At 37.6% G+C, this 25,363-nt stretch overlaps 1 protein-coding gene across 1 annotated transcript; it reads left to right on the top strand.

The window, feature by feature from the left end:
• Positions 1–4,407: 4,407 nt before the first annotated feature.
• LIPI (lipase I) lies at positions 4,408–25,047 on the top strand. Its single transcript, XM_049824900.1, has 10 exons — positions 4,408–4,547; positions 7,686–8,062; positions 9,654–9,762; positions 12,279–12,380; positions 13,790–13,879; positions 15,026–15,193; positions 16,760–16,852; positions 20,244–20,355; positions 20,743–20,916; positions 24,618–25,047. Exons 1-10 carry the CDS (start codon positions 4,499–4,501, stop codon positions 24,718–24,720), a joined length of 1,377 nt encoding a protein of 458 aa, XP_049680857.1. The 5' UTR covers positions 4,408–4,498; the 3' UTR covers positions 24,721–25,047.
• The last annotated feature ends 316 nt before the right edge of the window (positions 25,048–25,363 follow it).

Genomic DNA, 25,363 nt, shown 5'->3' with positions numbered 1-25,363 from the left:
CTTTTTACTGAGCATGATGTCCCATGGTATGGAATAGCTCCTTGGCTAGTTCAGGTCAGCTGCCCCGGCTATGCCCCCACCTCCCAGGTTCCTGTAAAAATTAACTCCATCCCAGCTGAACCCAGGACAGTCTCTTAATCCTAGCGTCTTGCACTGCGGGGCAGTATCCAATAATACACGAGCAGGTCTCATTCTCAGCCTGACAATGCCAACAAAATTTAATCTGAGTGTCTTGTCTGCCCCGTGCCAAAAATTCTCTTGTGGGGTAGACATTAGCTCTTAGCTGTAATGCCGTGATGAGCTTTCTGTGGGGAATGCCTCTGTAATACTCAACCCAGCTGTTACTGATTTTATCCTTCTCAAAGTTGGAAATTCCACGGCCCTGGGATAACAGCTTGGTCCAATTCACAAATTCCTGGTTTTGCCAGTTACAGGGCCTCAGAAAGATTATTTCTGGAGTAGATATCTCCCATTCCAAGACTGGTTGCTCTCTGCCTACTTCCTTCAAAATCACCATGACCGCTTTAGGGTACCAAATTGTTGGAATTTTATCCTATCTCCTACTGCTGCTATCCATAATCTTTCAAATTCTTTCTCAATACCCTCTTGTTGAATGACTGCTCTTATTGTCTCATCCAAAGACTGCGGAACTCTGTGTAGCCTTTGAGCCTGTACACTAGGGATCAACCCCGAGAGTCTGGTAATACCCAGGCCTCCACCCCCAGTGCTGGAATATAGGATGGCGTCACAGGTGGTAGAGGTACATGCTGGTAGAGGTAACCATTCCTTGATGGCAGCGCGAATTGCCAAATCCAGGATTTCCAGGTACATAGCTTTTACGTCGGCCTGGTCTGCTAAGTAAATCCATCACAGAATAGTATATCCTTCCAAGTTGTCAGCTTTCTGAAATGGCTTCAGTGAAGCCTTCCCAATCTGTTGCAACCACCCCTTCACTTTTTCCAGTAGCTCTGGTTTTGATACTCCAGTCCATGGGTCAATACATAGGCCCAGGTACTTCTCAGAGCTACCAGATTCAGTCATATTTAAGGGAGTGCTGTTAATTGTCCATGAAGGACAGTCATTGATCATATATGAATCTTTTGCAGGCTTAATGTAAAAGCCGTGGCACTTCTCCCCTTGTGTTGAGGCCAGTTAGATCGCAAAAGACCTCCAAATTTTCAATATTTTTCTGCATTCCTTCCCATGATCCTCTCAGCAGTCCCAAGTTGTCTGCAAAAGCCATAGCTGTTATATTTTGCAAGCAGCGTTGGAACCTACATCCTTCCTCCTCTAACTTACAGAGCAGGGGCTCCACAGGTTAAGTTAAATAAAATTAGAGACATTGGCTCACCCTGTTTCACACCCATCCAAAGGAGCACATTTTCAGAAGCCATCCTGATGACAGCAATGCCAAAAATAGTATTAAAGAAAATTTTTTTTCCCAAGCGTAATTGGTGTGCTTTGCCTCAATGCCCATTATTTTTTAAGGAGTCTTAGTTACTGACTTGTCAAGTCTATTTAGAAAGGGATTATCAATTTACAGGAATTACAAGCCTCAGTGTAGAATACGTAATAAGTCTCAAATTTCTTCAAGCTAGTCAGGGTTTTTGCCTTTGTAATCTTTAGGCAGCTTTTTTTCATAGTTAAACATACCGCATTGCAAAAGCCGCTGTGATTTCGTCTTGCCTGAAAGGGAGGAGCGCCCTTAACTAGCGGTTAGAGAGGAATTTTTCTGGAGAAGTGGCTTGATTCATAAGAGAAATGAGAATTATGGCAATTGTTATGAGGATGGGATTTCCCAAGATTACAAAATCCTTGTGGGTAGAGAGAAGATTAGAAGGGGAAATACATTTACACGTGACCACAGTTCAGGATATCAAGTCTTGAGTAAGAATTCGATCTTAATCTTGAAAACCATGCTGTAATGTTTTTAGCTGTTATTTTATCAAAACCTTTGGGGGTAAACTGAGTTGTAAAAGTGCCATTCTGTTTCCTGTAAATCGTCGTAATCTTGTACTGTAATAAAATGAAGTTTTTATGTATTTTTTCAAATTGAATATTTGGCCGGTCTTGAGGGGGTTTTAATAGCTGGCAGACTGTGGGCTCCCCCAAAAGCATTGGGGTTCATTCAGGAGGTACAACTCCTATGGTCCTCACCACTGTGGGACACAGTCCGAGTGCTGAAGAGGCAGTGCCAGCATCCTCCACTGGTTTGCGTAACGCTCTTTCGGAGCAGGTAACTCTGAATTTCAGTGTGAGAAGAAGTGTATCCTTGTGAGAAAAGCAGTTGACGTAACAATATGCAGCAAAGCAGGATGGGCAGTAGATGAACTTTAAGGGTCTTACATCTGTTTGTGACCGTGTACCTGAAAATCAGGGTATCCTTGAAGGATTTACCTGACAGTGGGATGTCAGTAGAAACTACAGTGTAAATAGTAACAGTAGTTAAGATTTATTAATTTCTAAGTGGCATAAGTGCCACATGGTGAACAAAGTCCCCTTGTCATACGACAGAGAGGTGAGGCCAACAGAGGTGAGTTCAACATCATGATCAATAAATACCACAAAACTTTCTGGGGATTGATATAGTAAAGGAGTCCTTTCCTGAGACTGATTTCAGAGGGCTTTAAAACTGTTTCATGGGTCATTATACCAACATGGGTAGCATTGTACTTTACTTACATGTGAGCTGGGCTTACTGGTTTTCAGTTCAAGAGGGAACTTAAAATTTCCTTTCTTTTCCCCATTCATGTGTAAAAGAACACGTGTGTATTTGTTCACAGCATTAGGTATATGTAAAGGCACATACGTAAGGTTTTCTTCTAAGATCAGGTGATTGTATGGCAGATATTTCACTGGGGCTATTACCAATTTGTTTTCAGTGGTGTTGAGCTCTCCATGCTTTAACTTGTATTTGAATGCATACTCCACACTGAGTGCATGCTGAGGCTGCCTAACTGGTGGTTGCTTGAGTACACTAAGTTTTTGTTATAATAACAATCTATATTAAAAAGTAGAGAGGGGAAAGAGCCAAACTGACACTGAACCTTTACTTGATCTAAGTAATATGTAATGTCAGTAGGGCTGTGCTTTTATAATAATAGTTGGACGAAGTGTCAAAGATTTGAGATGAAGACGGAATGCAAAGGAACAACAAGAGCTGGCTTAATGAACTTTATTGAGAACACGGTGACAAATTTGAGAGATGGAAGCAAAAAAGTAATAAAAGGTCACTGGTTAAGCTGAGTCGATTTTCATAGGTGTGGACATACTGCATCTTCTGCTCCTTGTGGCTGCATTCACAGGGGAAAAGACCTTGAAGACTTTGAGATTTCCTGAAGGCTATCTGCTGCAGGGGCTTGTGTAGCACAGCTTTGTTGAGCTGGTTAGAATCATAAAGCCAGCTGAAGAGACTCATCACTTAAAAGTATATAATGAAACACACAGCCCCACCCCCTTAACTGTTGTGGATGGAAAATAAAGAGACCTCGACCTCATGTTTAGAAGCACTGCGAAGGATACGCTGTGCAAAACCCCCACATTTCTGGGATGCATCTCCGATACTCGAGTGGTTATGGTTTGTTTTTCTTTCTCCTTCAGTGGAAATAATTGAGGGCTATATATAGGCAAACTGAGCATCCAGATGTCTCACTTGAATAATGCAGAGTTTATCTACCTCCTCACCTCACAGTGAACTCCAAGAAGCTGAAGCTTGTCCTCTTGTATTTACCCAGTGAATTGGTTTGTAAATAAATGAGCTTCACAAAAAAATGTTTCTTCACCTGTTTAGTAGTTGGGGACACAGAAGGAATGAGGTTAAGTTACACACCCAAAAAACCCGGCAAGTCAGTGTCTGGGTGAGATTTGTGGGACTCTAAGCTCCATCTGTCTCCCATATAAACACTTTCACAGACCTCCTCTGGATTTAGGTTAGAGAATGACTCCTTGGAAAAAGCTCAGAAGATAATTTTGTGCAAAAATAATCCATGGAGGTACAGTTCTAAGAATTATTTTCAAGTTCTTGCGGAAAAATCCTGTGTCATCAGAATGACTTTTTGTTCCAAGTTTCTTTTGCCCACCTCAGTGTGTTTAATTGCAGTTGACTGACACACTTAAAAAGACACATGGTGGTTCTCTAATGCCATGTACCTCCAGTTACTCTGCTTCCTAAATTCCACGCATGTAACAGTGTTGCCAGTAATATATAACATCGATTGCTTACATTTAAATGTGCTGATAGCCAAAGAGAGAGGGAAATAGATTAAAAACCAGTCCCAACCCTTAAAGACCAGAAACCACCCTACTTACTGAAGTCATTCAATAGGAGGAGTCATGAGTTGCAGAAACTTGAATACAGCTTTGCTTTCTGCTTCCTACTCTATATGTCACTCACTTCATTAGTGACATTCTGTTAGTTTAGAAATCTCGCATACTCTAAGGAAACACCCGAATTGCCACTTGTCTGTGAATACTACGTATTGCTTTTCTCCATTTCCACATGCTGAAATTGTGTTTCTTCATCTGTTTGATATACTGGGTGAAATCAGGTAAGAACCATTAGCTTATTCTTTGCAATGTAGTCTCTTGGCTTTTATTCAAGCATTAAAAAATGAATATTCCTTCATTTAAATTGGACAAAAGATTAAATCTTGTGAATTAAGCCTAATGGAGCAGATGATTAGTAAAGAGAATTCGATCACTTTGAAACTGAGACGTAGGTTTTCATTTTAAAGTAAATAGAACAAAGCAAGATACTTTATCTCTGGCTGTACTTTGCACACTCAGGTATGTGCACTTTGTACGAAGTAAAGAGGTAATTGTGAAATAGTTTTAACATATTAACGTAGGTTTATTGTTTATTGCTGATTTGATAGGCTGACAAGTTTTCAAGTTACATGCTGTGCTTTAAATTTAGTTACAAAAAAGTCAGTGTGCACTTAAGATTTTTCCCTTTTCAAGCACGGAAGAGACTTACAATGCTTACAAATGTACACAGAAAAGTTAAAAATGTATATTAACTGAGTTAAACTGCATATGTAACACCCCAACACCTATCAGTATGTTCTGATTGTACAGAAAAGTGTATGTGAGCACTCCCACAAGTGTGCAGAAAGGGCAGCTGGGTATTCCTTCCAGTAATCAGTCAAAAATGGGAGTTTGAAAAACCTCTGCTTAATGACTCCTTGCTAAACAATTCAAAGTATTACCTCTATAAATCTTTTTATGGTACATATCTAATTCCACAGTAAAGACATAATATTTTTTTTTGTCTATTTACTTTTCAAAGAATAACTGCTGTCATTTCACAGCCATAAGTGAGTTGTTTTCTTTTGACATGTGCCAGCTAATAAATAGGTTTCATCAGTTAAAATAATTTCCTTTGTGACAGATTCTCACTTCCATGGACCAGACTGTGTCTCTGTTTTATGTCACTGTCATTCTACTGGCTTTAGAAGAATTAATTGTTATTTCTACCAACCAAATGATGAGAAATCAAAACATTTACATGGATATGGAGGAACAATTCAACAATATCTTAGCATGAATCTTTTATATATTAGATATGTAGGAGTGAATTATAAGGATCAGTCATTAAACTTGGATTTAAGAACACTATTAGACAAAAATGAAAGAGTTTCATGTTGTAGCTTTGAATCTGAATAGCTGTAGTAATCAAGTGGCTGGTTTTTACTTTACCTTTGTATATGGCATTTGTGTAATAGAATTTGTATTCTAGTTTTATCATCATATATCATTATATGAAAACTAGAGATTAAATGTGACACATTCTGTTAACATCTCAGTATCATGACACATGTATGACATTTTACCAGGTTCTTGAATATTATTTTCATTAAATTCAAAGCAACTGCAGCTGAACAGCTCTCAGTTTCAGATCAACTTCTTGGATAAGCCTGAGCAATGAAATGAGTCCTCTTCCTGTATCGCTAGTTAGTTAATAACCTGTCCAGTAATCTCAGTAAAAGTTACGTAAATTATTCAGTGTCTAAATGAGGAGAACGGTGAGATTTATTTTGAAACACAAGTAATTGTAACTTTTCCCACATGAAGTAATTTTTCTATTGTCATAAGGTGATGATAGGCACAAAACTTTTGTCTGGTTGATTTGAGACAGGAAGTTTCAGGCCATTTCTAACACTCTGTAACTTCAACCCTGCTCCAGTTTGCAAATATCCATTATTTTTTGTGATGTGTAGTGCAGAGGTGACCGATCTAGTCACTGTAGATACATGGTTTGGCCTAGAGGTGATTGATCTTGTTCCCTAAGGGAATTAGAGTCTTCAGTGTCTTTACCTCATCTTTACTGCACCTTAAGTGCTGTAATTCACATTGTTTAGCTTTGTTTAGATCTGCACTATAGTATCAAATATATTTTTCAGAGACCTTGCAATGCCCCCGCACTTGCCCTTCACAGCTTTATAAACTGGTGAGGGCTTGCTGTCCATTTCAGATATGCAAATGTGGTGGATTTGGTTCTGCCTGCTAGCTGCTTCCTGGGAAAAGGAGAAGAGCTAGGACTGCCTCACCTCTAACTCAAAAATTCTGAGAAATTCAAGTTACTTTTTAAATTATTTTTTAAGGAACTGAGTAGGCACTATTTCTCTTCCTACTTTTGCTTTCTAGAAGTTGACTTGTTTTACAAAGTTGTTAATGACAGAAAAATTGAGAAAGGTGCCTTCAAATATCAGACAAAAGCCTTGTGTAAAGTAGCGTAGCCCACTAGAAGTCAAGAGATGGCCCCAAATTTCTTTGGCCATAGACCAGCTAACGCCATAGTGAAGGTGAAGAGGCCATACAGAAGAATTATGATAGGTGTTGGTGTTGTGCCCAGTATCCTGAAGTGGCTTATCCACACAATGTGACCTCAGCAGCCAAAGGATACTTCTTAAAGCATTGACTTTGGATGTTGACAAGCACACAGGGGAAAAGTTAAGTCTTTTTAGGCTTTTTTGAAAATATCCATCCTCTTGTTGATCCTGACTTATCTACAGCTTAACCTTGTATAGCAGAACTGTCAGAGTGCAGAAATGCTAAATACTACAGCTTTTCTTGTGCCATTATGTACACTGACCTTACACATTCTTATTTTTTCAAACCCAGAACAGGATCTTTTGTTTCTTCTTTCTTTGCTTCTTGGTAATGGTGTCCTTATGGTTATCCAAAACTAGAGAAGGGTTCTGGGTCATCCTGTACTGTCAGGCAACTGTTTCTTATTGCTAGATCAAACAATAAGGCCTAAGGATTGGCAACTTTGACACCCTGGCCAAAAGAGGAAGAAACAACCACATTGGTCTTCCTGTTTATACAACGCACACTAGTTGTGAAAAAATTCTGAGAACCTAAATGTGATGGTTATGCAAAGTATCTTCTCAACACTGACAGCTAATTTGTACTTGTTATGGAGAAAATATATTGTTCAGGAACAACAAGGTTAATTTTGTATTTGAAAGGTTCAGAGGAGCATAGTGATATCTGCAGAGTCATTAGTTAAACTGTTTCCTTGTTGTTCAGTGCACATTCTGGCACCTCATTGCAAAGGTCTGGAGTGAACGAAATGGAAGTTCTTCACTTTTAGTGGAAAAATGAGGAAAGAAAAGTGAAGAGGTGGTATTTCAGGTGGTCTAACTCATGAAATGACTGTCTAATATTTTCATCTTTTTCAGATGAGGAGGAAAAATGTCCTGAATTTACAGATCTTAATATAGGCAATGCTTTGTCTGGAACAGAACTCGAAGTCCAGCTACTGCTATACACAAAGGAAAATCCAAATTGTTCTGAACGACTCGTGGAACACAATGTTACTGTATCTCAGTACCTTAATACCTCCAAGAAAATTGTCTTTGTTATTCATGGCTTCAGACCAACAGGATCTCCACCAGCATGGCTAGGTGACATAAAAGAGCTTTTACTGTCTTCAGACAATATTAATCTCATTATAGTTGATTGGAATCGTGGTGCTACAACTGTGAATTACATAACTGCTGTTGAGAACTGCAGAAAAGTTGCAGAAATACTGAAGAACTATGTTGACCAGATGCTGGTAAGGCAGAGAATTGCATCTGTTCTGAATAAGTTTAAATAGCATAGTTTGAATGGGAATAGGATGTGTTTAAAATACGTCTGAAAAAAAGCCCAGTGAACGTTATCAAATGACATTTCTTTACCAAAGTATTTACTAACTTTGTATGCATTTATTACTGCATATCTTTAACTTCACCTGAGTTTTTATTTCCTTTTCACTGAAGTATGCCTGAGAGTGCATCTGATTTCTTTAGCCAGCTGGAAGTTTTAGGTCTTCCGGAAAGAATGAATGCACCAGTGGGGCGGTGAAGTGAGAGGTGTTCAAATGGTATGCAGCATTAAAATTTTACAAAAGCATTGCACTACTTTTTACTATTAAACTACTATAATAAAAGATTTTAAATGAAAAAGAAATCACTGACAGAGATATAAATATTTGTTCCAAAATTATATAAACTTCTTGATTCTAGAGGGAACTGCTGAAACAATTGTTGGTGCCGGTGGTCTTAACTGGGCATTAGATTTATTGCTTAATCAAATGAACAAATGTGTTATCATCTCATTTATGCCATTGTTAGATTTATCACTTGATTTTTTTCTTCTCAACACTTCTTTTCCCAACCATCCTCAGAAATTTTGAATGCTGTGCAGTAAGAAAATATTCATGTGGAATCTGAGTAAAAACCCCAGCATTCTGAGAAAGGCTGAGGTGAAAGAAGAGAAAGCCTATCTGAGTCTGTCCTGTGGGACTAGATATAGTGATAACAATTTGTAATTATGACAGTAAATGTATTGTTACGGAATAGAAAAATAAAATAGGACTAGAAAAACAGTCTCCAATCCAAAGTATGTTAAAAAAGTGTATTTTGCAAATCTCTTGATGCAGATTTTTGGTTAATTGCTGGCAAAGCAATGACAGCAGTGCATGCTTGGGCTGATCTTGTGCGAGCCATTGAAGTGATGGTGGTGGGTTACATTGCGTCCCACAGCTATTGGTTTCATACTTGCAAGCAGTCCTGAGACCTTTCTTAATTCATTTTCATTTTGAGACACATTAATATGTCAGGTCCCACATATCGTCCCATCACTTTGCAGAGATTCCAACAGGTCTGCTGTTGTTTAGAAGGCTGGTTTTGTTTTTTTTTTTAATACTGCCTACTTTGTAGAACGGGCATTTGGCACCATTATTCAGCAGTTCTGTGGCATAAGTCTTAGTTAGTAGTATTATGTTTTTCTTTTATTTTAGTGGAAGGATAAGGCAGCGAGAGAATTTTTTTCCTAGTTCATAGTTTTGGTTCATCTTTCTTGTATCTGGTAAATGTCTTCCTCTTCCCTCCCTTGCTCCCCTTCTAACTAGCATGACATTTTGGAAGAAATGTGATTCAAGCTTCTTTTTTTTACATTTTTCTAGTCAAAGAAATTCATAATTACTAAACTGTTTAACTAGTATGAATGGCAAACTGAAAAGAACTTTGTAATTTCCATTTGTTTTTAAAGTTAGAGATATGAGTTAGATTGTAGACAAAAAGTGAAAGTTAAATCAGTCTACTGATGTCTGTTCAGTTAACTGTGTGTGTGGTTGTGACTTTTGGGTTTTTTTTTTCTGATAGGTGAATGGAGCTTCTCTTGACTCTGTGTATATGATTGGAGTTAGTCTTGGGGCTCATATAGCTGGTTTTGTTGGCCAGAAATATAATGGCAAACTTGGCAGAATTACAGGTAAGGCTTTTAATCCTGATAAACATATTCTAATGTACCTTGTATTGTCATAGCTGTGAATCACATAGATACTAGCACTGAAATATTGACAAATAAGAACTGATTATTTAGTAACATACACAAGGAAAAATGTATCCCTGATAGAAGTTCAGAAAATTGTGAAAATCTGCCTTCAGGACAAATTATAGGTGAAATTTCCAACCTGTTTAATCTCTAGTCCCTTAAATGAAAGTTGAGTGCTACATCCAAATGCCGCTTAAATGATGTGCTACCTGAGTTTCTGTCTAGTTGACAGAGCAAGTCAGGTTCCCCCTGAGAAGGGAAGTTCAAAAGCTCTTGGTCAGGCCACTGGAATCAGGCACAGGGATTTCAGTTTGAGGTATCTGAACATGGTGTAGGCTTTAGTACATTGAGCTATCTTGTACAGGGAGCTTAGATGTGTATGGATACTGCAAATTTTACCTCGTACTTGTTTCATCATTAGCATTGCCGTCTGTGGGAGTGGTGCATACAGTGAACCCTGGAGTACCCTCATGTGGGTACACCTTTCAGGACAGCAGGAAGTTTAGGATTAACTTTTAGATGCTGGTTCCTAGGGCAGAATCCAAATGCTGATTTGAGAGCACAGGCTCCAGATACTTCTTGTGGTGAAAGAGCAAAACTCACTGCACCCAGAGTGTTGAGTGTTGAGAAGGAAGCTGACTAAGGTATCAGAAAAGGTGCTAAGGGGAGAAGAGACTGTTGTATCCTGATAGTGTTTAGGATCTAAGAGAGCAGCTGTTTTCAGGCTGAAAGGAGGCAGTTACCTCTCCTTGAGCTTCATAGCTCCAAACCCTCTCTGCAGAGAACTTAAGTAATTTTTTTCCCAAAATGTAAGAGGAGCCAATAGCCAGCCTTAAAAGAGTGAGTTAGAGACTCCTCCCCTTTTCATACAGTAATCTGGAAGTCTGGGCATTTTCTATGGGTGTGATTGATAGGCTCCAGCTATATTCTTTTGGTTAAGAATACTAATTTCCTAGAGTTTGTTGGTATCACTGGTTGGGGATAGCCTTGATTGCAATGTCTGTACAGTAACTGGGAGCTAGTAGAGCGATGTAATTTCTGAACTCAGATGCTCACAGTTAAATGGAATTATATGAAATGTTTCAATCACCATCTTATAATTACAAATATGGATGAATAAAGGCAAAGACTGAGTAGTCCAAACACACAATGCTCATAATCTCTTATGTAACTGCTTTGGTACTTTTTCTTTCAAACAAGTTGAGCCAGTGGCCCAAACTGATATTGGAAAAATGAGATTTTAAAAAAAAAGAAAAAGATATTGTCTTCTTCACTGTTTGGAGGTTTCGGAAGTATAAAACTAATTGGAGGACTAAACCAACTACCTTTGTCACCTGGGTTACTATGAATGTGAATTCCTGGCATTCCATGATTCTCTGTGGTAGTTTGGGTCATGGTTATCTTGATCTTGAGAGAGAACCTTCCTAGACTAGTTCTTAAAGCACATCTGCCAGTTAAATCATAATACAAATTTGGATAATCTAATATCATACACCGTCCCTGTCTATCAGTCAGTGAGAAAGTAATTAGGAGTCATTTAAGTGTAGGAATATGTTTTGCCTTGACAGTTGTATTTTCTGTCTTTGCTGCTTTTTCTTTTCCCCTCTTGCTCTTTTCTCTTCTTGGTTTTATTGTCAAGAAAATAGGAGCAAAGCAAGCCTCAGCTAACAATTTCACTTCCCTGTGAAGGACAGAAATTACTACCTTAAAAATTATCAGACTTCAGGGCTGCACAACAATAATTCCCTATCCCTAAACTGAATGAGAATATGCAGCATTTATACTTCAAATACTTTGCTACTCAAATCCCCTCCTCCTTGATATAAAGTGCTTTTTGAGGATCTCATTTGGAATCTCTTTTGTATTAGTTGAGTTTTGATTTAGTATAAGATTTCCAAACCTCATTCAGGTGAATATGTGGTCAAAACCTAGTATTTCAACTTAGTTGTATGTAACAATTGTTTTCATATGTTAATTTCAACACCAACTGATAAAATGACTGAGGCATGTTTGAAATTGTCTCCGTCCAAGATATCTTAATCTTGTTCTTCTGGTGGTGAGAGTAGTTATATTGTGCATTTCCCTTTTCTTTTTATAGCTACATAATAGGCATGGTATTTTCTGGGAAAAAGGACAAAATTAATTCTCCTAATTTGATCCTGATCCCTAATGCTGTTGGCTTATAATTCATCTGGAGAACTGGGAGATGAACACAACTAATTAGGGAGAAAGAGAAATTCAAAGATTTCTGTTGATCAGTCTTGTGTTACGAACCCTTGCTTTGCTTAGCAAGTTGAAGAATGGAAACTTGAGACGACTAGTGCTGGTTTTTATTTTTATTATTATCACAGAAAAATGAAGAGTCATTGATGAATAATGCTCAAATGTCAGTCTTGTATATATCTGTAGAAACAGACCCCAGGATTTGTAATGATGGTGCTATTTTCATTTAGGGCTGGATCCAGCGGGCCCTTCATTCACTCGAGAACCACCAGAGGGGAGACTGGATCGTACTGATGCACAATTTGTTGATGTAATCCATTCAGACACTAATGGTAATGACATAGCCTTAACTCCTATTTCAACTTGAGGAAAAGCAGGAATTCAAAAAGAGAAGGGATAGGCTATTTCAGTAACATGCAAACAGTACTGCAGAAGTATATTTTGTGTTATCAGGTAGACTCCTGTGCTCTTGCTTTCTAACAATGTCTATACTTTTAAAATCATACTGTATGTTATTATGCCTATTCATCAAGAAATTGAAACTCAACTTTGCTAATGACTTAAGCAATGATGGGCTGTTTTGTTCAGTTCAAACATGAGTAGCTATGTTATTAAGTGAAGTTTCATGACTGAACCTGAAAATATTGAAATAACTTTTATGTCCAACAGCTAACTGAAGGCATTTAATGTTATGCAAAAGTAGCGATTAAATCACTGTCATTTATGTCTTGTTTGTTCCTTCTGAATACGAAAAAAACAAGTCTGCATATTGAATAAAGAATGCCTATTGCATTAATACTGCTATTTCCAAAATAGTTTAATATTAACATTCTTTTTGCTGTGTTAGTGTGTATGAACATAGAGGTTGTAAGCACTAGATTATCACTGAATTAGTCCCTTCTGAGACAGCCAGTCTCAGCTGTATCATGATAGTACACTACAGATCCACTGCTTAAAATTCTAAGTCATGTTACTCTAAGGTTAAAATGAAGTACATTACAAAGTCTGCTTCATCCATCATATAATCTGGTTTAATTTTTTTTCAAAACCTTGAGTAAACCTTTCAAACCTACCACATGTGTCCCATTATTTGTGTAGTTTCCCATCAGTTTCTTTAATAACACTAAAAGTTAAGCATTTTACTATACAAATTTATATGTGAAACTGTAAAACACCAATTTTTTTAATGGTCCGATTATGTAAATGAAGATAATGTGTGGTAAGAAAAAAAAGTAGGTCAGATTGAGCTAAATCTTACACAGGGTCTTTTATAGGACAGATACAGATTTTTCTAACTTGATATACTGCTTATATTAGTGCAGCTCAGAATCCAATGTCACATGCAAAAAAATGGAAAATCTTGCTCTAGTGAAAATTACGTTGAGAAAGAATTTTGATTGCTGGAGACAACATGAATTTCCTAAATTTCTTTGTGCAAATAATGTCTCTGCTACAATACTAAATAGTTGCTTCAGTTCTTTCCTTTTTCTTTTGTGGCAGTAGGAATCTTACACAAATTTGTGTACATTTGTGTACAGCACTTTACATGTGTATAATTTTCTTAAAAAGAGCAAAAGCCATGGATTTTAACTCATAACATGACTTCCCTTTGCAGAACAGAAGAACAGTATAATTGCAAAAATGTTCTTTAAGATCTCCATGTTATTTTGTAATGAATGTAATGATAACTGACTGCATAATTTTGTTTATGGTTCTTTGATTCATGATGTTTTTACTTTAGCACTAGGTTTCAAGAAGCCTTTAGGAACCATTGATTTCTATCCAAATGGAGGAATGGATCAGCCTGGTTGTCCACAAACAGTATTCAGTGGTAAATAAATATGTGCTCAATTAATGAGAAAAGAGATTGAGATCAAATCATAAAAAGTTAAACTGAAATCAATGGACACTGCATATATTCAGTAATATGGGAGCTGAGGGCATTGCACTCTTTCTTGTCCATCCCCACTCAGTAAATGAGAAATAACAAAGACATTTGACATCTTTTTTTTTAAATAAATAACTTCCTATATGCATACATATTCCACCATATTATTATAATTGGAATGATGGAATTATTAAGTTAACCATACAATCTGCATATAGTGATCATTATTCTTCTGTGTTTATATATGGCTTAGGCATGGGGGAAGGTGTTTGTGTCCAAGTGGTTTGGACAGGATCACTTGCATATAACAAGGAAGGCAGGGCTTTCAAGTCTTCACTGTGTCTTAGGTTGGCAATGATGAACTAGGTTTTGGACAGGTCTTTCAGGCTCTAGAATGAAAACAATTTTACAACATGTTATTTTGCTGCAGAATTTTGCTTATTTCAACCTCTATAAATCTTAGGCAAGGTTGCTGCCTATTTTTTTTGTTTACTCTTTTTGGATATGTTTATGTCTATCTACGTTTCTGTTACTAATCTGCACAGCGCTGCTATGAATTAGAGCTGGTGCAAAAGCATAGAGCTTCCATGTGTGCACCTGTGATTACGGGAGAATCCCTTAAGACTCAAGATCATCTTCATCTGTACAATTCTCTCAGTTTGTTTTGCTAGGAAAGGAGCGAATTTATTACCCAGAAAAAAACCTCAAGAGAAGAAACTCTGAAGTATTCCTCACAGCAATTTTTCTGCCAAAACATTCTGCACTGGGTGCAACAAGGCAAATTTTAACTCAGACTCATGCTTTATAACAAAAAATTCTGTAAATTTGATAGGACTATTTCTTACATATAAAAACCCTGTAGATTTTTCTCTGTACCTGTAATATTCAAAATAGTCTTCAGTTGCTCCTTGTCTGTGTGTGCGCATCCATTTTTTTTTACACTTAGTGGTCAACTAACCAGAGTATAAAAGCATGGCTAGCTAAGAATGAGTCAGGAAAATGGGATTACTTTGATAATACCTTTTCTTTCATCAAGAAAAATGTTTACATGTTCTTTGTATATTTTGGGGTTTTTTTTCTTTCCTGAAGGTCTTCAGTATTTTAAGTGTGACCATCAAAGATCTGTCTTCCTCTTTTTATCATCTTTGAAAAGAAGGTGCAACATAATAACATACCCTTGTGACTCTTACTTGGATTACAAAAGAGGAAAATGTGTTGATTGTGAAGCTTTCCAGCCAATGTCCTGTCCAGTACTGGGTAAGTGCTACGGTATCTGCTCTGGGGTGGGTGAGATTTTTCTGGGAAATCCAGACTAACTCTTCCTATGGCTAGAGATTGATCACGTGCAGAGCTGCATACTGTTTAAAGTATTTTTAAGTTTATAGCTTTGTTTGCTTTATTGTTAGCTGTTAGACACAGGTGCTGAATGTTTCCTAATCTTTGATTATTATGCTTTCCAGTCTGAAACAGATTCTCAGTGTATTTCCTTTCTACAGAGAAACTGCTTCCACTTAGTTCATCACTTTAGGCTTTCATAGTGTGTTGTCATCCCTAGAGTACCTGTGGTTTTTGTTTAAGACGAATAATGTTTATAGCAACTTCATGGTTGCTCTGGCTCTTCTTTTGGAATCAAGCTTTTATCTGGAGGGGGTTTTAGTTGCTTGGGGTTTCATTGCTTTTACAGAGGGTCTGGGGACAGTTTGAAAAGAGCTACAATAGTGTGAGCATTTCCCAGTTGACAGGGTTTTCTTAAGAATGAAATTTTAAGAACATTTAATTAGAAGTTAACTTTCAATTTATACCTTGTCTTTTTTATATCCTTATATTAGGATGTACGCCCTCTATTAGTTAGATCAGATTTGAAGAAAAAGCATAGATAGACAGATCTGTATGCTATTTTATAACAAAACGCAACAATAACGGGACCTTTTATTAGGGCAGAAAGACTCCAGGACTTCCCCAACATGGTTAGTAGCCATACCTGATGCACTTACACAGAATGCCCAAGCTAGAGGTGGAGAAATATTTGAATGTCAGCTTCCACTCTTTTTTTAAAAAAAAATTTTAATAACCGTAAAGCCTATGAGGAAATGGCAGGCAGCTGAAGCTGAGAACTGAGAGAATAAGCAGCATCCTTCTAGTGCAAGCTTTCCTGCTTAGTGCTTTGCAGTGGCACCTCTGCAGCCTGGAACTAGTCTCCTTGTCCAGTCTAGCTTAAGAAATCAAGAGGGAAAGAATAGGACCAGCCATTTTAGGAACAAGGACTTAACTGTCAAGCCCCAGAGACAATAAGTATAGAATTATATTAACCAAAAGTTCTTTCTAAATTATATCCATACGCTTAGGAGGTTTACAGAGTATCTAACATTTTATTCAATAATATCCACAGTTAGAGACTAGTGGGTTTAAAAATATTTACTTTAATGATTCAAAAAAGAATGGAATAAATTTTGCCTAATGTGAAGCTGTTCTGTAACTGTTCTCTGCAAATATGTGGGCTACTTTTGTGGGTTAGTTTTTATTACCTCTGCAGTAGTTTATAGGCGCTAATTTTTGGACTAGTACTCTAGACTAAATAGATTCCGACTATTATGACAATTTTAGTGATACTAATAATATTAGAAGAAGGAAATACTTGCATACCTCATTCTATTATACTCAGGGGAATTCTGCATTTTTCCAAGTCAATTAACTTTCTCAGAGAATATTTAAGAAAATGAAAGCCAAATCTGTCACTTTGAGTGAGTTTCTTTTTTGTAGTTTTTATGTGTATCATGGTTTTGCTAAATATCTGAAATAAAATATTTAAACTTTTAATTTCAGGTTATTATGCTGATAGATGGAAAACACTGTTAATTCCAAAGAGTTTACCAACGAAAGCTTATTTCGATACCTCAGACCAAGACCCATTCTGCAGTGAGTGACTGAATAAATACATAACAAACTCTTTATCTTAGCTGATCTGCAGGGAAAGCATGTTAAAAGTGGAAAGTTATTGTTAGCTGCTGTGTAAAATGGTGTAATAAACCATAAGCTAAGTGGAGGAAAAAGAAGAAAGATTGCAGCAGAAAAGTAAGCAATACATGAACTGAAAAAGAAATGTGACTTTAAAAGTAAATGGGATGGACTGCCAAGATGACAAAGAAGCCATAAAATGAGAATCTAGTGACAGGGAAAAGCTGGACTGAGAGAACCTGCTTAGATGGGATCATTGCTGCCGTTTTTCAGAGAGCAAAAAATGGCAAATGGGACTTCCCCGTGTGGGGGACAGAAAAGGAAACACCTCTGTTGTCCACCCCAGGAGGAAGGCTCCCCACAGTCAAATAAAGCTACTCCAGCTTTTAGAAGCCCATGTCTCTCTAGGAGTAAAACAGTAGAGGGAAAGCTTAGCTGACTGTTTCAGAGTTATATTCTATGGGAATGAATTCTCTTGATATGGCATAGGCCATATGTACCTATCCATGTAGAGGTCCAGTTTAAATTCTCCTCCAATTTTTTTTATTAACAGACTTTACCACCATAAGCAAACGTTAATGCACTCTTCTAATTGCTTATGTTTAAATTTCTTTGATTTGCTGTGTGGGGATAGACTTACAGGGAATTCAAGTGAAATCAAGTTTTCCAATTAGTTTTTTCCATCATCTTGGCAAGTTTTGTGACCAGGGACTGAATATCTCTTTTTACAGTGGTAATCATTGTTACTTACTTCACTATTTCTTCCAAAGGGCCAAGCAGAGGCTAACAAAGATGTGATGGATGGATTTTACATACTATAACTCCTACTCCCAGTGGTCTTTCATCTCAATGCAAATCTGCTACCTCTGTTCTCCCATGCCTCTGTCTGCTTGGACCTTGCTCTTCCATGCTCTCTCTCAAGGACAGACAGGCCGCTAGCTCTTGTCTCCTCATTCATTCTTCCAGTAGAAAAATATGGCTTTGCTTTCACTCTCGCACACTTTAAAATCTGGGCTTTCATCCAAAAAAAAAATCCAGCCAGGCAGAATACTGATGATGTACATTGCAGAAGGAAAAGATGACAGGGGTGGTAGAAGAGAGAAAAGGGGACAAATATTACTAAACAGAGGAGGAGACACATGGAGAGGAATAAGAACCATTGTAATGACAGCATAAATTTAAGGGAAAATATGCAAAGAAGAAAAATAAGTCTACTAGACCAGTCTGAAAAAGAGAGTATTATTTTAATTCATAGATATTTGAAAACAAGACAAAATAGAAATAAAAAAAGAGGTCTTAAAACTAAGTGAGACTGTAAATCTGAGCAGGACAAGTTTTTTTATACAAGGTTGTCACATCCCAGTTTCTCAGGATGATGATACAGGTTTGCTGATTCCCAGGTCAGGATTAAGGTGAAATAACACTAGGGATCCTTTAACTCACAAAACTAAATTTTTATTTGCTCACCACCAAAATTAGTATGATCACAACAAAAATTGGCATGAAACTATGTCCAGTAAACTGTGTAACGTGTGCTAACCACATATCATCAAACATATACTACCAACCTTGCTTATCTGGGAATCAGTTCAGGGCAGACAATAAGGAGAGCCCTCCCGTTGGGTCAGGAGGTTCAGAGCAGACCCCCCCTTTGCTTTCCAGACTCCTTCTCAGAGAAGAGCCTGGGGCGGCTGGATCCGCTTCTAGTCCCAGACTTGGTCAATGGTTTATGTCTAAAGGGATGAGGTCTAGGGATTACAGAAAAGGAAAAGGGAAGGGATAGAGAAGAGGGAAGGGAAGGGAAGGGAAGGGAAGGGAAGGGAAGGGAAGGGAAGGGAAGGGAAGGGGAAGAGAAGAGAAGAGAAGAGAAGAGAAGAGAAGAGAAGAGAAGAGAAGAGAAGAGAAGAGAAGAAGAGACAAGATTCCACCAGTCCTGGGTGTCCGGTTCCGGTGGGCTTGCACATCTGGGGCTTCAGTTTCTGTCCTTTTAGGAGCTGTGCACCCTGGTGCACATCCCCATTCCCTCCTGGGGCTGATGGGCTTCTTTTCACCTGGGGTTACTTGCTAGGCAGAGTTCTTTGTTATGCAGTCAGTCCTTAAGCAGAAATTGCCCCATCACAATGTTTGAGACATTAACTCTTTCAGTGTCTCACAGAGGTGTGGCTAAAGGAGAGAATGTTAAAAAGCAACATGCCAAAAAAAATAAAATTTATTTGGCTTCCTTACTTTGGGCGTAGTTAAAAATGTGTTTCCTCTGAGTAGCCATACAGAAGTTCAGTAAAAGGCCAAGTCAGGGTTTCTGAGGGCACAGCGGAGCAGGTCTTCAGCCAGTCCCAGGTACCCAGCCGGTTTTCCTGAGACCGTGGGTCCCCAGGGGAGGGGGAGAAGGGGCTGGAGCATGGGAAAGCAGTTAGATCCCTCTCCTCTTCCTCAGTCTTCCCCATGCAGTTTTTCTAAATATCCTGTCCTGGTTTTGGCTGGAATAAAGTTAATTTTCGTCTTGGTAGCTGGTATAGTGCTGTGTTTTGGATTTAGGATAAGAATGTTGATAACACACTGATGGGTTAGTTGTTGCTAAGCAGTGTTTATACTAATTCAAGGACTTTTCAGCTTTTCATACTGCCCTGCCAGTGGAGGCTGGGCATGCACAAGAAACTGGGATGGGAACCAAATGAGCCAAAGGGTTACTCCATACCATATTACGTCATGCATCATATCCACACAGAGTTTTTGACAGGTTGACTTCTCTGAGGGAGGGGAGCCTGGAGCGCCTGTACCGCTGCACCAGCTGAGACTGAGCAAGCAAGGCATGGGAATAATGTCTTTCTCTCTCTCCCCATTTCTTACCAACTGCTTAATCTGCTCACCTAGCTAACCGCCCACTTCGCCTATACATAGAACTTGTGCCAGTGCTGTTCTTCCTCTCTCCTTGCCAACGTACCTCAGCTGTTTTCTGGACATGTCACTTCTGTGGGTAACGTGCTCGTGTTGCTACACTAGTAGCTCAAATATACCCTCTTTGCAGAGCATGCCAAAACCTGGAGGTGCTAGTTAGGGCTCGATTTTGCTTTTGTTCCTTAGGCAGGTCAAAATCTTCATGCTAATTCTGATGGTAGCTTTCTGATGCAAATCCTTTTCATGTAAAAACTGGAGGAAATGATACACTAATTACACAGAACTCCAAATAACCATTTCGTAGAAGCTAGTTTTTGTCAATAGCCTTGTTCTTCTGCTTTGAGCTGGTAACTTAAAGAGTCACTACCCCTATCATCAACCAGTGAAAAAACTTTAAACAGTATCCTGTTGAGGTTATTCTTTGAATCTTCTTATTATTTCCAATTTCTTTTTACAGTGTATAACTACTTACTGGATATTATTACCTGGAATAAAAGCATTAGGAGAGGTTTCATTAAAGTTAAAATAACAGACTACGCTGGAAACACAGTAGAATCGGAGATGAATAGGTATGTTGTACTTTGTGTCTAAATTTTTTTTAGTCACTTTATAGGACTAATTTTATGAGTTTCCTAAACCTTTTAACTTGTTACCTTGTAAAAGTAAGTCGAAAAATTGTCGTGCGGTTGTTAAGGCTTGGCCACAGCTCCTTTTCCTGGTTATGGCTCAGCATCAGAGGCAATGCTCTTCACAGCAAAATGATCCTCTCTGCATTTATGAACTAGCCCAGGTCCCTGCATGGTACTTGTTTGAATCCAGTTCTAGATGTCTTTCTTTGTTCTGAATGTTCACGGTTGATACATCTTACAAGATTTCTGACCTAAATGATAATGCTTAGCAATAATAAATATTACTCAGCTAACAAAACCCTGACTAGAAATAATATTTTTCTTTAGTGAAGCTTCGACATTTCAGCAATATAAAAGAGTGAAAATACTAACTGGATTTTACCAAGACCTTGACAAAATATCAAAAATTTCCTTGACCTTTTCTACGAAGACTTTAGTAGGCCCAAAACACAAGCTTAGGATTCTCCAGATGAGGCTGAAATCACTTAGTAATCCAGAAAGGTAAGTGTCATGTATCAACTGAACTGCTCAGGGTGTTTCCTCAGAAATATGTATTTCCCTTTATTGGCTTTTTTTAAAATCACATATTCCTAAATGCATGAATATCCTTCTTTTCCTACCTAGGACCAAATTTATCATGTGGAAGGGCTGGTCAGTACATTAACATTTATTGCACCGCACCCTTGTACATGTAGACGTCACGCATGCTGCTTGTTACAGCAGGCTGCTGCTCTCTGGTCACAACGGGTTTCCAAGGCCCACTTATTATGTACACCACCCTGACTTACACCTGCATGGTTAAATTCCCTTGCAGAAAATAAATTTTATTAAGAACTTCTCTGATTTTAATCATGTTTCCATATACAGCTTTTCACACTTACATATGAAATGGACCACTTCAGCTAGCTGTGTGACTGGACTAGGTTTTTGGTCTTGTTGCTGAAGGTAAAGACCTTCCAAGACCAAAACACATCATATGCTTGCCTACACTTAAAATGAAATCATCTCCTTTTTTTGATAATTAAGTGCCATTACTAAGCTCTTATTACTTAGTTCTGCTTTTAAATACTTCAGCAGTATTGCCATATGTTCATTTTTTTTAGATCTCCAGAATTACCTGTACAATAGCACTAGCAATTAAATTTTACATTCGCATCTTGTGAAAATAACATATTACATGGAGTAGGTAAGAAATATCCAGGAATAGCAAGAGAACTTTAGAGTTGTTACACTTATTTGTTTTACATGAATGGCAGATTCAACAAACTCAGAATTTAAAACAAAACCTAATACTGGTTATCAAATAAATAATGATTGGGAATAATATTACAATACGAGTAAGTCTTAAGTCAGTATGTTTCGTTAACTTGAGAAATAACAATTAAGACTTTCTGATTTGGTATATGAGAGTAGTCTACTAGGAATTGGGTATGATACTTTGTAAAAATTATGAAACCTTGTTAATCTACTATTTCCTATTTACTGGGAAAGATGAGAACATAGGTGGGAGAGACTTAGGAAGAAACAAAACATTCAGTAATCAAAATACTACCCCAGAACGTATATGCATTAGCATTTATTAACTTGTTGAAGGCCGTTAGTCTCAAGCTCTCAGCTGAACAGGCATGATTTTTATTTAAAATCATTTGGTGCTGATAGTCGAAGCTCTAAATTATATTGCAATTGTTTTTTCCCAGCACAGTGGTGATAAATCAGAAGATACATTTCGTGCAAAAAAGGAAGACTTTTTTTTTTAGTTTTGAATTTTCATTCCTGTTAATTTCATTCCTGACTCTTGTTAATTTTAAAGTAAGATGCACTTGATTTGCTTTAACATAGGATCCACTAAAGTCCTTTGTACAGAGCCTCATCAGATGGCATCATATAGGCACATTAGATACTTTTAGATAGCAACGGAAAATAGTGTATTGAATCAGCATGTATTGAATCAGCATGTGAAGGTAATTTAAATGCAGATGTTACAACACTACTGGTTGGTATAATTACATAATTGCTCATTGTAATTATAACTATCTATAATTTACTTTAATTAGTTACATATAATTACAACAATTACTTGAATACAGGATAATCAACTAGAAAATACATTAAACTATTTAAATTATTCATATAAAAAAGTAGTAGGTACAAACAAGGGCAGAGGTGCAGAGGATAAAAGACAATAGGAGTCTTAGTCTCCCCAGATCTGGGTTAATACCAGACATTGGGAGTTTGGGCAATGTCACTGACAAATGCCTACTGGGCTGGTCCATTATTCACACAGACAGTGTGTGAATGTGGGAATGCTAAAATTGTCAGACTCTTCTTCTGGTCTCTAAGAGAAATAACTTCTTCTCACCCATAAAACCAGAAAGCTTTCCTGAGTTGTGTGTGACTATGTGTTGGGTGTCCCAAAAAGCTTTTGAACCTGTTAGTCAATTCAAACTCAATTGCTGGGGAAGTCAATGTCTCAAAGACTCTTAGCCCAGCCACCTTTGTTATTTTGACAAAAACAAGAACAAGAGTAACAAAAAAAGAAGACCTTATTAATACTTCTACCGAACAAGAGAGTGTGGCATGCCCTTGCTTTTTAGTAGACAGCAGAGAAGCCACGCAGGGTGTGGGATTATGAAAGCTTCACCTAACAGAAAAATTATTTGTGTTTTGCTCCTTGTCGGTGGAGAACCTGCTCTTCACTTAGGGCTACTTTCCTGTAAGACAGTCCTGGTACTCAATAATTACAAGGTTAGATGGATTGCACTTCAAATTAGATACAATATGTTGGAAACCATATGTTTTTATTTCTAGTACTCATCATTATGGTTTGTCTAAGTATTGTGTCCCCTACGATTAGATAGAGCCCTTCCCAGATGACAAATTCTGTTGGCTATACTAACGTGGTTTTCTGCTGTGTTGTAAATACGCTAAAATACAGCATCGTATTGTTACATGACATACTGAAAATGAGCTCAGGAAATGGATGCATATAATAATCTTACATTGTTCTGGTTGGAATTTGTCCTGTGAATTCTTTCACAATCTTTTATAAGGACTTTTAAGTCTTTTAAGCTGGCGATTTCTGAGCTTTTATGTGTTTTTTTTCTCCCGCTACAATAATTTAAAGCAAAACAAATTCTCATGAAATTCTATGCTTTGTGTTATACGGAGTACCAGAATTTGTCTTGATCTTCTTAGCCATAAAATCTACTGTCTTAACTTTGTGGGCACCTGAAAAGCCCTCAGATTCTTACATCCAGCAGTCTATGTAGAGGTGGAGCCTTGAGTGGTTGAAAATTCTCACACTTATGGCCAGTAACAGAAGTGCCTGGTGGGATGGTCTTTCTCAGACTTTGTCCTTTAGCTATTTCACTGTACACTACATCCCAGTCCGAGGTGGATTGTTTTGTATAGCCACATCTGTGAGTTCAGAGCAATATAGAATAACTTGTATGGCCTCAGAGGTGCCATCAGAAGGTATGCTAGTCATTTGCCCGTTCAAACCAGCTCTCGCCGTCTATCTATAGCAGAGCATAAAGAGCAGAGCTATGACCTGTCTCTGCCCTAAAAAGCAGAGCATCTATGTTGACCTCAAAAAGTAAGATTTTTTGTCTGTGTGTGACTCGGTTTGTGACCTCTGTATGTGTTTCATGTAGTATTATGTAATTCTGAGTTTTCTAGGTGTTAGATGAGAAATTAGTCTCTTGCATGAACCGTTCTTACACATGCTGTCATTGCAACTGAAAGAGTTATAATATATTATGATATGGTTTTCTACTTTCCTCTGTGGAATTAAAGGAGAGAATCTTTCATACCTAGGGAACTCAAGATAAACTATTCAGGCCCAGTGTTAATAGGAATGAGATTGTTCTTGGGCCACTGTTCTAAAGAATTCATTTCAATGCATATTCATAGCTTTAATGGATGAAATATTCCTTCTTCATATTTCAGATAAATGTGATACTTATGCGACTTTGCACCAGCGAGCTGATGTCCTGGTTGTTTTTTCACAGTCTGGCAAAACTACTCTAGCGATCCATAAAATAGGGTGTAAACTTTGACAAGAAGACATTTCTTCTTGACCTGAGTACTGTCTCTGAGAGGTGGTAAATACTGGAGGTTTAATATATTGAATACTTAAATATTTTTCTATTAATGTTAACTTTTTCCATTGTGCACATTTTTTCTTTTTTCTACTTTTGTAGGCTGCAGCTGTGCAGATATGATTTTGTACTGATGGAGAACACTGAACTGACCTTCAAACCTATCCCTTGCCCAGAGAGGGGTACACAAAGAGAGAGCTTCTAACTTAATTTCTCTTACAGCAGTGACATTTTGATTCTCCCTCAGGATAAAGACTGCAATGAGAAAGGAAATGAGATAAACTAGATTTATTTTTAAGAGTCTACTTGGTAATATGCATTACTTGCTCTGAGTGCCTTAGGGTGAAATTAATTGAAAAGTTCAGATATCTGTGTATGAGGGAAATTTGAATAAAGTAAATGTATCATGGTGGAGTTAGCGTGAAGCAACTACTGATTTAATTATTAATTATCTGCATAATCCTGGCACATTATTTGTGAAGTCATACATATATTTATGTATTATTTATAATGGCTTTTACATGGAAACATAATTATCTGTCTACAAAGTGAATTTAATATACTATACATGTGATCTACAGATCTAATACATAACAGTTGCAGTGCTGTGTTCATTGGATAAATGAATTCACATTTTTCTCATTTTATAATGTCTCAGTCTGAGAACTAGAACAACAAGAGTTGTGAGCACAAAATTTACACAAAAATTTGCTATTTAAATCAATCATCTTTATTGTCATCGTAAATGAATATTGCAACCATTCAGACATTTTTTTGTATTAAAGCTATGGTAGGACCAGGACAGCCATGCTTCAGATATGAAGTAATTCTAAAGAGAATAACTTAAA

The sequence above is a fragment of the Accipiter gentilis genome, chromosome 21 (genome assembly GCF_929443795.1).
Source record: "Accipiter gentilis chromosome 21, bAccGen1.1, whole genome shotgun sequence".
Lineage (NCBI taxonomy): Eukaryota > Metazoa > Chordata > Aves > Accipitriformes > Accipitridae > Astur > Astur gentilis.
Note: the sequence above shows the minus strand (reverse complement) of the source record. Positions and strands in the feature narration are given on the sequence as shown.